Source organism: Rousettus aegyptiacus, unplaced genomic scaffold (assembly GCF_014176215.1).
Source record: "Rousettus aegyptiacus isolate mRouAeg1 unplaced genomic scaffold, mRouAeg1.p scaffold_m13_p_14, whole genome shotgun sequence".
NCBI lineage: Eukaryota > Metazoa > Chordata > Mammalia > Chiroptera > Pteropodidae > Rousettus > Rousettus aegyptiacus.
This window is the reverse complement of record NW_023416289.1, coordinates 51,199,695-51,211,797: the sequence shown is the minus strand read 5'-3', so window position 1 is coordinate 51,211,797 and position 12,103 is coordinate 51,199,695. Positions and strand designations below refer to the sequence as shown.

The window sequence follows — 12,103 nt, the reverse complement described above, 5'->3', positions numbered from 1 at the left end:
CAGGGGTATGGGGAGATGGGCCATTTTCCTTGGTAGCACGTACCACAATTATAAACCACTTGTGATACCATCTGTCTGACTCCTCCAAGAGACAATAAGCCACATGAAGGCAGGAACCAGGTCTATGGTGTTCATTGATGTATCTTCAATGTCAAGCCCAGAACCATGTTCTATATGATGAATTAATGAATGAGGTTGAATAGGAACAGAGTGGATTTAGATTAGGAATAGTCTTGAATTTCAAAACATATTCTCATGGTAATGTGACACCATACAACACAATCTGTAATTTAGGGGGGAAAGAAATAAGAGTGGACTGGAAAAGTGACTGACTGAATTGCCAGGTAATCAGAAGAATTCTGATGAGCAATAAAGGCCTTAGCTAACAGCAGTTAGCACTGTAGCACTTTGTATCTGCTGCAGCACTTAACACACTGCATTCAATCATTTGTTTTTATACTCTTCCCGCAATACCTACTGCTCTTAGCTAGAAAGAACTGGCCCCCTCGAGGTGGAGATGTACCAGAATCGTCTTTTTTGGTAAATTTTCAAACTCTACATGCTCCCTGCCCCCCCACGATTAAGACATCCTCTCCTGAAAGGTGAAAATCAGTCCCAGTGAGCCACCCTTCCTGAAAACAATACAGAAAACATTTAAGAAAGCAAAAGAAAAATAAGGTTGGGTAGGTAGGATGGAATCAGTTACAAGAGGACTTTAAAAGTGTGAACTTGATATGCAGGCCACACAGAAGTCCTAGCTTTGGCGCCAAGGATAAAAACAGTCTTGGGAAGATATGACTGAGATAGGACACAGGACATAATGAGTAGTGGAGAGATGGAAGCTAAGAAGGCAAGCTGGCAGACTGTTTGAACAGGTGAAAGGGACACTTCAAATAAATCAGGAAGCGTGGGGAATAACTGCGTTTAGGAGGCCAAGGTAACTCCAAGGTTTCGAGACTGGTTGACTGGGGAAATGATGACAGGGTTCCATGTATTATGGGACGGGAGGGGGTGTTCACTTAGGGAAGAATGTAGGTTTAGTTTTAGATACGGGAAATTCTAGGAGATAGAAAGCTATCCAAGGAGAAATGTCCAGTGGCTGACTGTGTTTTTCTTGTAGCAAAGAGTCTGCAAAGTAACTGAAACCAGGACAATGAGAGTATGTAGATAAAATAAGAATTGCATCTTAAGGAATGTCCAACACTAGGATACGGAAGGTAGAGTAGCTGAACAGAGGACAGGTTGGGCAGATTAAAATCAATTTTTAAAAACTCAAACTCAAAATAAAATATTTCGCAAAGGAGGTAGGCAACAGTACCAATTATAATAGAGTCAAAAAGGATAAGAAGCAAAAAGTTATCACGATAAGTTTCTATAATTAATCTGTAGGTATTATATAAAAAAATTAGGGAAAACTATATGTGTATCGTCGATTATATATCATACATTACTTTATGGGCAATAATACGTTTTTAGGCTTAGTATCTTTAGTCTATATTACACAAAAGTCTTCTGGACCTAAATTTATGTAGGGTGAACATTTCAAAACTGATAACTACGATAACCCTGTCATCCCTGAAAGCCTTTGGGGAATTGTTTGTTGCAATTGTGGTCCAGGACAATGCACTACTGTTAATAAACGAAAAGGTAATAAAATTGAGTCACTGAAAACGCATTTTACAACAATACTACTAGCTATAGCAAATATTAACAAAGCTGTTTTCATATCATTCAGAAATGGTTAAATCGTCCCTGCCCATTGGGTATACTACATTAAAAAACAGGAACAGGAAGTTACAGGTGCACAGAAAGGCCACATGGCTATCGGAACCTGACGTAGTTCATTTCCTAACATTTACAGGACCTAGCATACCAGTGCAAGGAAGAGAACTTCAGCACTTTGCTCTGGGGGGGAGGGCGGGGGGAGAGGACAAAAGCTAGCCTTCTACAAAGACTCAGCTCTAGACTTAACTCAGTTCAACAGAGAGATACGTACAATGAGCTCAGCACTATGCTAGGCACCAAATGTTTACTTCCCAGTAGTTTTAGCCACTTTCTAGTACTCCGCATCTCACTTTTTTTACTTCATCTTTCTTTGGTTACAAAAATTTAGACTCTATAGGGAAGTATAAAGAAAAAAACCCAACCCCTTTATCCCACCACACAGATATGGAAACAATCTCCTTCCAAATTTTTCCAAGAATACTCACTTTTTATTGCACAAAAACAGTGATCTCAGATTAGCCAGAACACACTCTTATACCTTAGACTATTTTTTTTCCCCCACTTAACACATTGGAGACAAGTTCTTTGTCAGTACAGACTGATATCCTTTTTAATGCCTGCACTAGAACCTGACTGGCTGTAACACAATCAATACCCCCAGTGAAGGAACATGTGGCTTGCTATCAATTTTTGTTTTATCACAAGCAATGATGAAAAATCCTTACACATACAACTCTCTGTGCTTGTCTGATTTTTGAGGAGGGATAATTCCTAGAAGTAGAATTCTTAGATCAAAGGGTATGAGGAGAAAAAATGTCCATGCCTCTAAAAGTGACAATATAGTACGGTTTTTATGGGTTCAAAGTAGGACTGGGTAGCTAGAGATGGCAATTTCACTAAGGGCGGCAAAAAATAAACTCCAAAGCAAAACCCTGGATGATGCACACTCCCACATCAAAACTACAGCCCTCACTCCAAACTCGTCAAATTGCATACATTAAACGTGTTTTTTTGAATATATCAATTATATCTCAATAAAGCTATTAAAAAAATAAAAACAACTATAGCCATCACTAAAACTGGACATAAGAAGTAAATGTCATTATATAGTCTCTATAATTTAAAATATAAAGACTCTTGATACTCCCTACAGATTGGGTTATTCTAAAGCTAGAAGATGACATTTCTAAAGTATTTCTTTATATCTCCTAAAATCAAATTTTGATAGAACAACTCTATGTTTGTGGGGAAAGACCCTGAATGGTATATTTTTAAATGGTGAATTTCATGGTATGTGAATTTTAATGTAAATCTACAATCTGATGTAGTAAAAGTACATCAGATTGTAGATTTACATATCAGAGGGAATTTTTCTAAGGTGAGGTGAAAGCTGGGAGATGAATATAAAAGAAATAGAATAAAACTACTTCCTAAAAGAAACAGAAAAAAGAGATCTTAGGTATTTAAAAAATAATCACCAAAGATTCAATTGAAAACAAAGAATAATTTTATAGGTAGAATGAGAACTCTTATGCCAAAATAGCCAGATGTAAGCCAGAACTATGAATATCACAACAAATTACCTTAGGCAATCCAATCTCGTCCATGGCATTCAACCACTGAATCACATTATCAGTGTGTCTAAAGTGGAGGCCAGTTGCCTAGAACAAATAAAAGATCATGAGGCACTGCTGGCAATATTGAGGCAAACACAAAATAAAAACTCTTAGAAAAGTTTCCTTGTGAGGCTTTTACAAGGTCCCCTTATATTCAAGGTCTAACTATAGCATTACATTTCGATTCCAAAAGCCAAGTCCACATCTCTGCTCTTCTCACTAACAACTATCCAGAAAGTCTTCTTCTGAATAGTGCGCTTGACAGAACATGGTCTTCAGACTTCAGTTCTGGTGGATTCAGTTCCTTGCTTGGCCATCTACTGGTGACACTGAGCAGGTCGTTTCACCCTTTCAAACCGAAGTTTCCCCATCTATAACACCTACTTTCCATGTTTGTTGTAAAGATTAAATGAGAAAGTGTACTTAAAGCCCTCCGTGTGGTAGTCCACAGGGGGAGGATACAAAGTGACAGACAGTATTAAATATGTCAATCAGGGTTTTCATGTCACACATACAAATAGTCCCTATGTCTTATTTTTTAGGAAGATTTGCTCGAGAGGAGTAGAGGCGCTGGACTACTGTTTTCACTGTTGCTGCAGTCTCCACTCTTCCTTAATGCTTGCTATTCTGTCATGCATTTTGTAAACTGAACAGACCAGCTCCAGAGCTGTCTTCAGAATAATTGCTCGTTTAAAACTCAATATATAAGCCTTTGCTTTCTGATTAAGACAAATTTCTACTTGAGATTTTAATTTTGGCTTAGGATCTATACCTTTCTTGTTTTTCTTTGCATTTAAACATAAAACATAAAAGTCTCTTTTGATTGTGTCTTCATTCCTAGCTCATTCTAAGTTCTGGTCCAAGTCTTACAGTTGACCCCTCTCACATTTGCTCCTTGTTTTGCAATCTTTCATTATCTGTTATACTCATCCTTTTTATCAAATAAGATCTTACGGGAAAGTTCCCCACAGAAGCTCTGTAGACAACAGAATTTGATCCTTGTCAACATCCCAACTTAATTAAGCAGTCTTCTTTTTCAGGGCCTTTGGCCACAAGAATCAAACCTTTTCACTTATCTCAAATTCACCTTGCACTCTAATATCACAAACCAATCTTTTTTCCCCTACAGCTGCTATTGCTTCCACTTTGCCAGCAAGTGTCAGTGCTTCGTTGAAATTAGATTTAAAGCAGTAGTTCCCCTAGTTACTTCCTCTACCTTCTAAGAAATACAAAATTCATCAAGGATCATGCAAATTTCTAGATACCCACCATCATCAGAATTATACCAGAAAGACAGCTAAGTTCTTTTACTACTCTATCTTGACTTTGCATCATTATCTCCACTCTGCCAAGTATTTTATTTTGTTGCAACAAACACACTTAATACATATTTCTCAGTCAGTCTTACACAGGATAAAGAATGTTAACCTTCTCTGGCAAGTTTATAGAAATTTAAGCACCAAGCAAGGAAGGACTCACCTTGTATCTGGTCTGCTCTCGATCGTAGATTTTTTTCAGGGACACCACCTTGGGAGAGAAGAAGTTTCCTAGCTTGGCGAGGTAGACCCCATTCCTCAGCCCCTCCTCCAGTTCTGTGGTGGGAGGCAGATCTTCCCCGAGACATGCTTCCATCCACCTGCACAAAAAGAGAGGACATGAGCAAAGAAAGAGACAGTCTGAACCATTCCTTAGAGACTTTAAGCTTAATTTCCATTCTCCCTGAAGGATTTTAAGATGTACATAACCAACACTCTTTTAAGATCCAATTTCACAAACATGCTTGTCCTGGCCCAGTAAGACCTCAGAGGCAGGAAACTTAGGCAACTCCCAAGTACAAATGCCACCTTCTTCTCTATCCTACTTTCCTCTCCCGCAGCAATAGGGCCAGTTGGCTCCCGAGGCCCTGAAGCCCTTAAGTTACTCCTCAGGAACTTAAAAAAAAAAAAAAAAAAATCTGTAACTGAAGCCGCCATCTCAACTGTTCAAGAATTTAAGTTTATTTCTGAAGTTCTCTTCTAGTTTCAAACTTTGGAATCCAGAGTGATTTTCTGTGGTCATTTGGGGGTTGCCAAAATCATCAATTACCTCAGCTAAAATACTGAAGGTAATTCTAATGGAAGCAGTAAAATGAATTCTTGAGTGTTTTTCAGAGAGGGGGAGGAGGTTGTAAAGGGGAAAGGAAATCTATACTTTCCCTCTTGAACACCTCTCATGAGAGTCCAGGGAAGCCTGAGACAAGTTGATGTTTACCTGCACGTATTTTCTACCAACAGAAATATAGGTAACTAAAAACCATTTAGAGCAATGGCTTTAGGCCATTTTTTGAGTCCCACAATCCTCTGACCATCTAAGGGAAGCTACAGATCCTTCTCCAGAAAACTGTATATATATTTAAATTTAATAACTATTTCAGAGATTTCATTCACTCTAGATAGATTAAAAACCTCTAATTTAAAATTATTCTACTCAAATTTTACAAGGCTGATGTCATCCCCACATTCTTCATCATACTGAGAAGGAAGTCCTCAAATACTAGATATTGCCTAAACTGTTTCACTCATGGTAAATCTTTGAAAAGCCAAATTAAAAAACAAACAAACAAAAAAAAAACAAAGATATAGATAGCAGACTAAAGTAAAAACCAGATTTACCACCAAACAGGACAACATAAAAATGAAACATTTATAATGCTCATTGGTACACAGAAACTTAAAAGGCAAATAAAATTGGAACAAACATTTAAATATGCCATATTTTATAAAGACACACATATCCATGAAAATTTATATTAAAACACTAAGAAGAAAAACAAACCAAAAATATGCAAATGTATTTATGATTACATTCATGTATGTTTTATATAATTCTTTATATTAATAAAATTGCTTGAGAGATATACAAGAGAGCTTGAATTTCTCTTTCTTTTATGAATTGTTAGTTTTGTAATTCGGAAAAAAATTTCTTGTATTAATTCTATCTTTTCAAACTGAGATTAAAGTTCACAGTCTTTAAGAAATAATAAGGAAAAGCAACAATCTCCCTGTTCTTCTCAAGGTCTACAAAATAGTCATTCAACCTCATTCTCAAATCCATTTCACTCTTAAAGCAGCTAGCATACTGTCTGACGCATAAGAGATTCTTAATTACTGTCTGGTTATATGAATCAGCCAAATAATAAATAAATTTTCTCCTGACTTTTCTTTTAGTTAGTCGGATTTAAATTTCAGGAGGCTGGGGAGGAGGGTGATAAACAAATGAGATGTCCAGAAGAGAGAGCATAGTAAATAAATCAGATACCAATTTGAAACAGCTACAAAATCCAAACTACACTTTGAAAGGGTCTAAAGACCAGAGGGGCAATGTGGACAAGAGTGTAGGTCACTGGTATGAAAAACAACTGTAGTCCAAGGACACATGTTACATACCATCTACCCAATGTTTCACTGCTAAAAGAGCATGGCAAACGGCTCTGGTGACCCCAGCTCTCGGAGGACCTGCGATCTCAGAAACAGGGACAAACCTAGAACGACTCTAGTGTAAGCCAAAAACAGCCCCTGACCACATAACAGTATGAAGAAAAACTTACTTTTCTTCTCAAAATGAGGCGAACGCACAGGAAAAACAACAGATAAATAGCACAGTAGGTGCTTTTACCTTGAATCGGAGCCAGTTCCCAAAACTGTTTAGGTTCTGCTCTCTGAGATGACTAGGTTAAAGTCAAAGTGAAAGGAGGAGCCAGGACAATCTCTCCCACAACCCTCTACCTGTGCCTTCCCTACTGGGAAGTTTTCTATAGTGGAGTAGAATACCTCGCATATCACGCAAGTGTCAAACCAAAAGAAAAGCCAATTGTGATTTGGTAAAAGGGATAAGCAGAGTCAAGAGCTAAAATGAACAGACAGGCAAAACACAGAAGCATCTCTAGACAACTGCCCTAAACCTAAAGCCACCCTCCAAGTCACCACACACGTGGCTCCCCCTCTATAATAAGCTGTTTCACAACAGATATCGGCTGGCTTGTTTATAAGAATAAAATAAGACCAATCAGGACCAAACTGCCTTGAAAAAATAAAAGTGCATTTAGGTGGTATGCTACTATAATTTTTAATGTTAAAAGTTTAGATTCTACCATGATCCCAAGAAGATACAACACACTGTCCTTTCTGTCCTCGCCAGTGCCATCTGAGATTTTCTGCTCTGCCACTAAATCACAGAGTCACAAAATGTGAGAGCCAGGACCTTAATGCACTTCTAGGGGAAATCCCTTTGGTTATTTTCCTCGATATAATTTATAAATATTAAAGAAAATTTTTGGACATTTCTCAATATTTTATGAATATTTTCCATTATTATACTTTCCGAAAACTTGAAATTACATAAAAATTCTACCAAGTGCTTAATCAGTCACCTATGTTGGACATTTATGTCATTTATAAATGTTCCACCATTAAATGATAATGCAAGAAACATCTTTATGCACAATGTTCTTCTGTTTAGAATTCCTAAGAGGTCCTTAGAAGTATAACTCCAAAATTAAAAATTATAAACATTAAAAAAAATGTATTGCCCAAAATCATACCCAAAGGCTATACCTATTTGCATAATGTCTTCAATTTATGAATAAAGCTATCACAGTCACCTGCTAGCTAGTGGCAAAGGTGGAATAACAGGACCCGGATACCTAGTTAAGAATCCTTCTTACTATCCCACTGCTGCTCACACATCACCCCAAAAGCCTGACACGGCTGAGCTCCTTTGGACTGTCTTAACAGGGTACTTTCAGATGCCCCATGCACTTAAAAGGCTGGCATCTCCCACGTTCTATCAACTTAATAGGGTTTTAAGTATTCTGGTTCAACAGTTAGTCCACCAGCTCTCAACTCAGATACAAAGTTTTCTTACAAAACTTAAACATTTAATTTAGCTTTACAAACACATTTCAAAATAAATCTATATATAGACTCCTATCTTACATCATACACAAAAATCAACCCAAAATGAATGAAAGGTTTGCATATAAGACCTGAAACAACAAACTCCTAGAAGAAAACACTGGGGTAAGCTCCTTGACGTAAGTCTTGGCAATGGTTTTTTGGATTCGACACCAAAAGCAAAGGCATCGAAAGCAAAAATAAAGTGGAACTACAGCAAACTAAAAAGCTTCTGCACAGCAAAGAAAGCCATCAACAGTCTACAGCCATGCTACCCTGAACAAGCCCGATCCCATCTGATCTCTGAAGCTAAGCAGAGTCGGGCCTGGTTAGAACTTGGATGGGAGACCACCTAGGAAGACCAGGTGCTGTAGGCATAAAAAATAAAAAACATAAGGGATTGTAAACTGACAAGGTCCTTGCAATCTGTGAGGTAAACCAAGGATTGCCTCACCTAAAAATATATATATATATATATTAAAACAACAGAAAGCCATCAACAAAATGAAAAGGCAACCTATAAAATGGAAGAAAATATCTGCAAGTCATATATCCAATAAGGGGTTAATATCCAAAATATATAAAGAACTCATAGAACTCAATAGCAAAAAAACAAAAAGAACCATGCAATCCAATTTATAAACAGGCAGAGAAACTAAATAGACATTTTTTCTAAAGAAAAGATACATATGCCCAAAAAGTAAAAGAAAATGTGCCTGCTCATCACTCATCATCAGGGAAATGAATATCAAAACCAGAATGAGATACCATCTCACGCCTGTTCGAAAAGCTATCATAAAAAAGACAAGAGATAACAAGTGTTAGGGACAATGTGGAGAAAAGAATACCCTTGCACACTGCTGGTAGGAATGTAAATTGGTGCAGCCACTATGGAAAACAGTATGAGGGTTCCTCAAAAAATTCAAAATAGAACTGCCATATGATCCAGCCATCCCACTTCTAGGTATATAGCCAAGAAATGAAATGAAATGAAGATATCAAAGATAGATCTGCACCCCCATGTTCATTTCATCATTAATCACAATAGCCAAGATATGGAAACAAACTAACTGTCCATCAGTGGATGAATGGATAAAGATGTGGTGGGGGGGGGGCGGTGCGTGCACGCGCGTGTGTGTGTACTGTGTACTGGAATATTGTTCAGCCATGAGAAAGGAGATCCTACCATTTCTGACAACACAGATGGATCTGGAGGGCATTGTGCTAAGTCCTCACAGAAACACAGTGGAAAAGTGGCAGCCGAGGGTAGGGGAATAGGGAGCAGTCGGTAAAGGGCACGAACCTCAGCTATGTAAAACATGGTGACTATAGTTGATAACACTGTGTTGCGTAACTGAAATTTGCTAAGAAAATGGGACATAAATGTTCTCACACATAAAAAAGATAAACGTGTGAAGTGATGGATGTGGTAATTAACTAGATGGGGGAATTTTTTCATAATATATATGTGTAACAAATCATGACACTGTACACTTAAAATATCTCAGTTTTAAATATTGATTATACCTCAATAAAGCGGAAATAAAAAATAATATATGTGCAAAAGAAAGATCATTGGCCAACACAACTTTTACCAATTCTCATGTTTAACACAGTCTTAACAACATTCACAGAATCTCGCGGCTGAGAGCTCATTAAAGATATTCTAGTCTACATCGACTCCCCCACTCCCCTCTCACCTCCCACTCCCTCTCACTTTAATGTGTGAATGCTCCCAAACCATCTCAGTCAAACCATGACACATGCTGAGCCTGAGCAGGGCTGCTGACATGGAACCAAACATTCCATTTAACCCATTTCATTTGTGCCTTCTACTAGCCAGAAAGTTTTTATTAAGCAGGCACCAGTTCCCTATTGGTACTATATGCTGCCTTCTGGCAAGACGACATATAAAATTTAAAATATAATGTGACAGGCACTGGCCAGGGCCTTTAAAAGACCTGGATTTATTTTCTGCCTCTGTCATTTATCGAGACAGCAAGTCACTTAACCAGTATCTTCATTCGTTGAAAGGCAATTACAAAATTTTCCAGATAGGTCCGTTGTTGAGGATTAAATAGGACCACATGGGAAGTGGAGAGAGCACAGTGCTTAGCTGGGCATTAAAAAAAATTTGTGCTTTTCCTCCTCTCCCTTCATATGATGAATCACATGCTGACACTTCTGTAACTGAAATGATTCTAGTTCCTCCAAGTATTCTTCATAGAAAGAGAATAGCACCTCTCTATAGGGTGGCTGTGCAGATTAAAAGAGATAATACACATAAAGCAATCAGAACAGTGCCTGGAATAGAGTAAGCGCTCAAAACGTCAGCTGGTATCACTAGGACTGTGAGACATGACCCTGTCCCCACATCCTTCTCCTTCATCTCTGAACATTCCCCAACCGAACACTGTGTTCCAGGTGTGGTCTGATCGGCCTGAAAAGGAACAGGACTATCACCTTCTTCCTTCTGAATACTCCACCACCACAAATGAAGCCTCAGACTAAATTATTTTTTTACTCTTTTCCAATCAACAGAAAATCTATTTTTTTTTTCAAATATGCAGCTGCTAAACCCTATCTCCACAATTCCATTTTAGAACCATTACTGGCACTCATCTCTATTTCTTCATGTTTGATTCAGCCCACTGTCCCTAATGTCAGCATCTTTGGATCCTAATTCTGTTATCCGAAATACTGACTTCTCTTCCAGCTTCACATCATCCACAAATATCATTGGATTTTAAAGAATAAAGAGTTTACCAAATGGCCAAGGCAGAAAAGGCTTCCAAGCAGATGGAATGAACGCCGTGGACAAAAGCAGGTGGTGTGAGAAAACAGGCTGGGTGCCAGAGCGCTCTGCGCTGCCATTGCTGGGAGGTAAAATGCACAGGAAGCGATGGGAAAGTCAGCAGGCTGGATCAGGCAAGGCTTGTCCACCATGCTAACAACCTTCATTTCATCCTACTCATGGGAGACACTGAAGGATTTTAAGAGGGGGATGAACTGAGCAGATCTGTGTTTCAGAAAATCACTTCCGTAACAGAGTGGGGTTTTTACATTTTTTGTTTGAGTGCAAGTGCAAATGTTTTTACAAGTGCAAATGCTTTAAAAAATAAGTCACTTAAAAAAAAAAAGTTCTGAGAATATCATACCAAGTGGTGACATCAGCACACTCTACCTGTAATCAGGACTCTAAGCCATGGTCACGAATAGAACTCAGCAACAAAACTCTTGTATTTCTTAAAGTATTTCTCATAAGAGTTGAAAGAAAATGGAGAGAAGAGTTCTTATCCTTCCTCTCACAAGAAATACAAACTTCTGACATTTATCCTCAAATTTAAACCCAGAACTGCTTTAGCAAATTGAACAAATACAAGTTATTATTATTTCTTTAAAAATGACATCAGATATTAAACAAAACTAGTACAAAACTAGTGCTAAACAGGAAAACAGTAACATCTGAATGGTTCCTTTTCTAAATAACCTCTAAAAAATATAAACTCTCAAACACCAAGTAGCAGACATCAAGCTAAATACTTTGCATGCATTATCTCACTTGATCCTTGCAAAAACTTCCTTATTTTACAGATAAGGAAACCACAGGCTCCTAAGAGGAAAGTAGGCTGTCCAAGATTATCCAGAGGTCAAGTCAGAGCTGAGCTCACACCTGAACCCAAGTTGGTGAGATTCTAAAGCCCAAACTCCATGGCTAAGATGCCTTCCACCTACCGAGCACTCGCTAACAGAAACTCTAGCTCTACAGTGGGGCTTCCTGAAGCATCCCACATCGCAGTGCAGGACCCATTAATGATCCTATTCGATCAT

General features: G+C 38.1%; 1 protein-coding gene and 1 pseudogene across 1 annotated transcript in view; one reads left to right on the top strand and one right to left on the bottom strand.

Moving 5' to 3' along the window:
- Nucleotides 1-12,103, bottom strand: part of IQGAP1 (IQ motif containing GTPase activating protein 1) — a 76,134-nt gene that overhangs the window by 43,634 nt on the left and 20,397 nt on the right. The window contains exons 3-4 of the mRNA XM_016151523.2: nucleotides 4,821-4,977; nucleotides 3,309-3,386 (exon numbers count right to left, since the gene is read on the bottom strand). Coding sequence (XP_016007009.1) covers nucleotides 3,309-3,386; nucleotides 4,821-4,977 — 235 coding nt within the window. The remainder of the gene's footprint in view (nucleotides 1-3,308; nucleotides 3,387-4,820; nucleotides 4,978-12,103) is intronic.
- LOC118611600 lies at nucleotides 8,531-8,649 on the top strand (annotated as a pseudogene).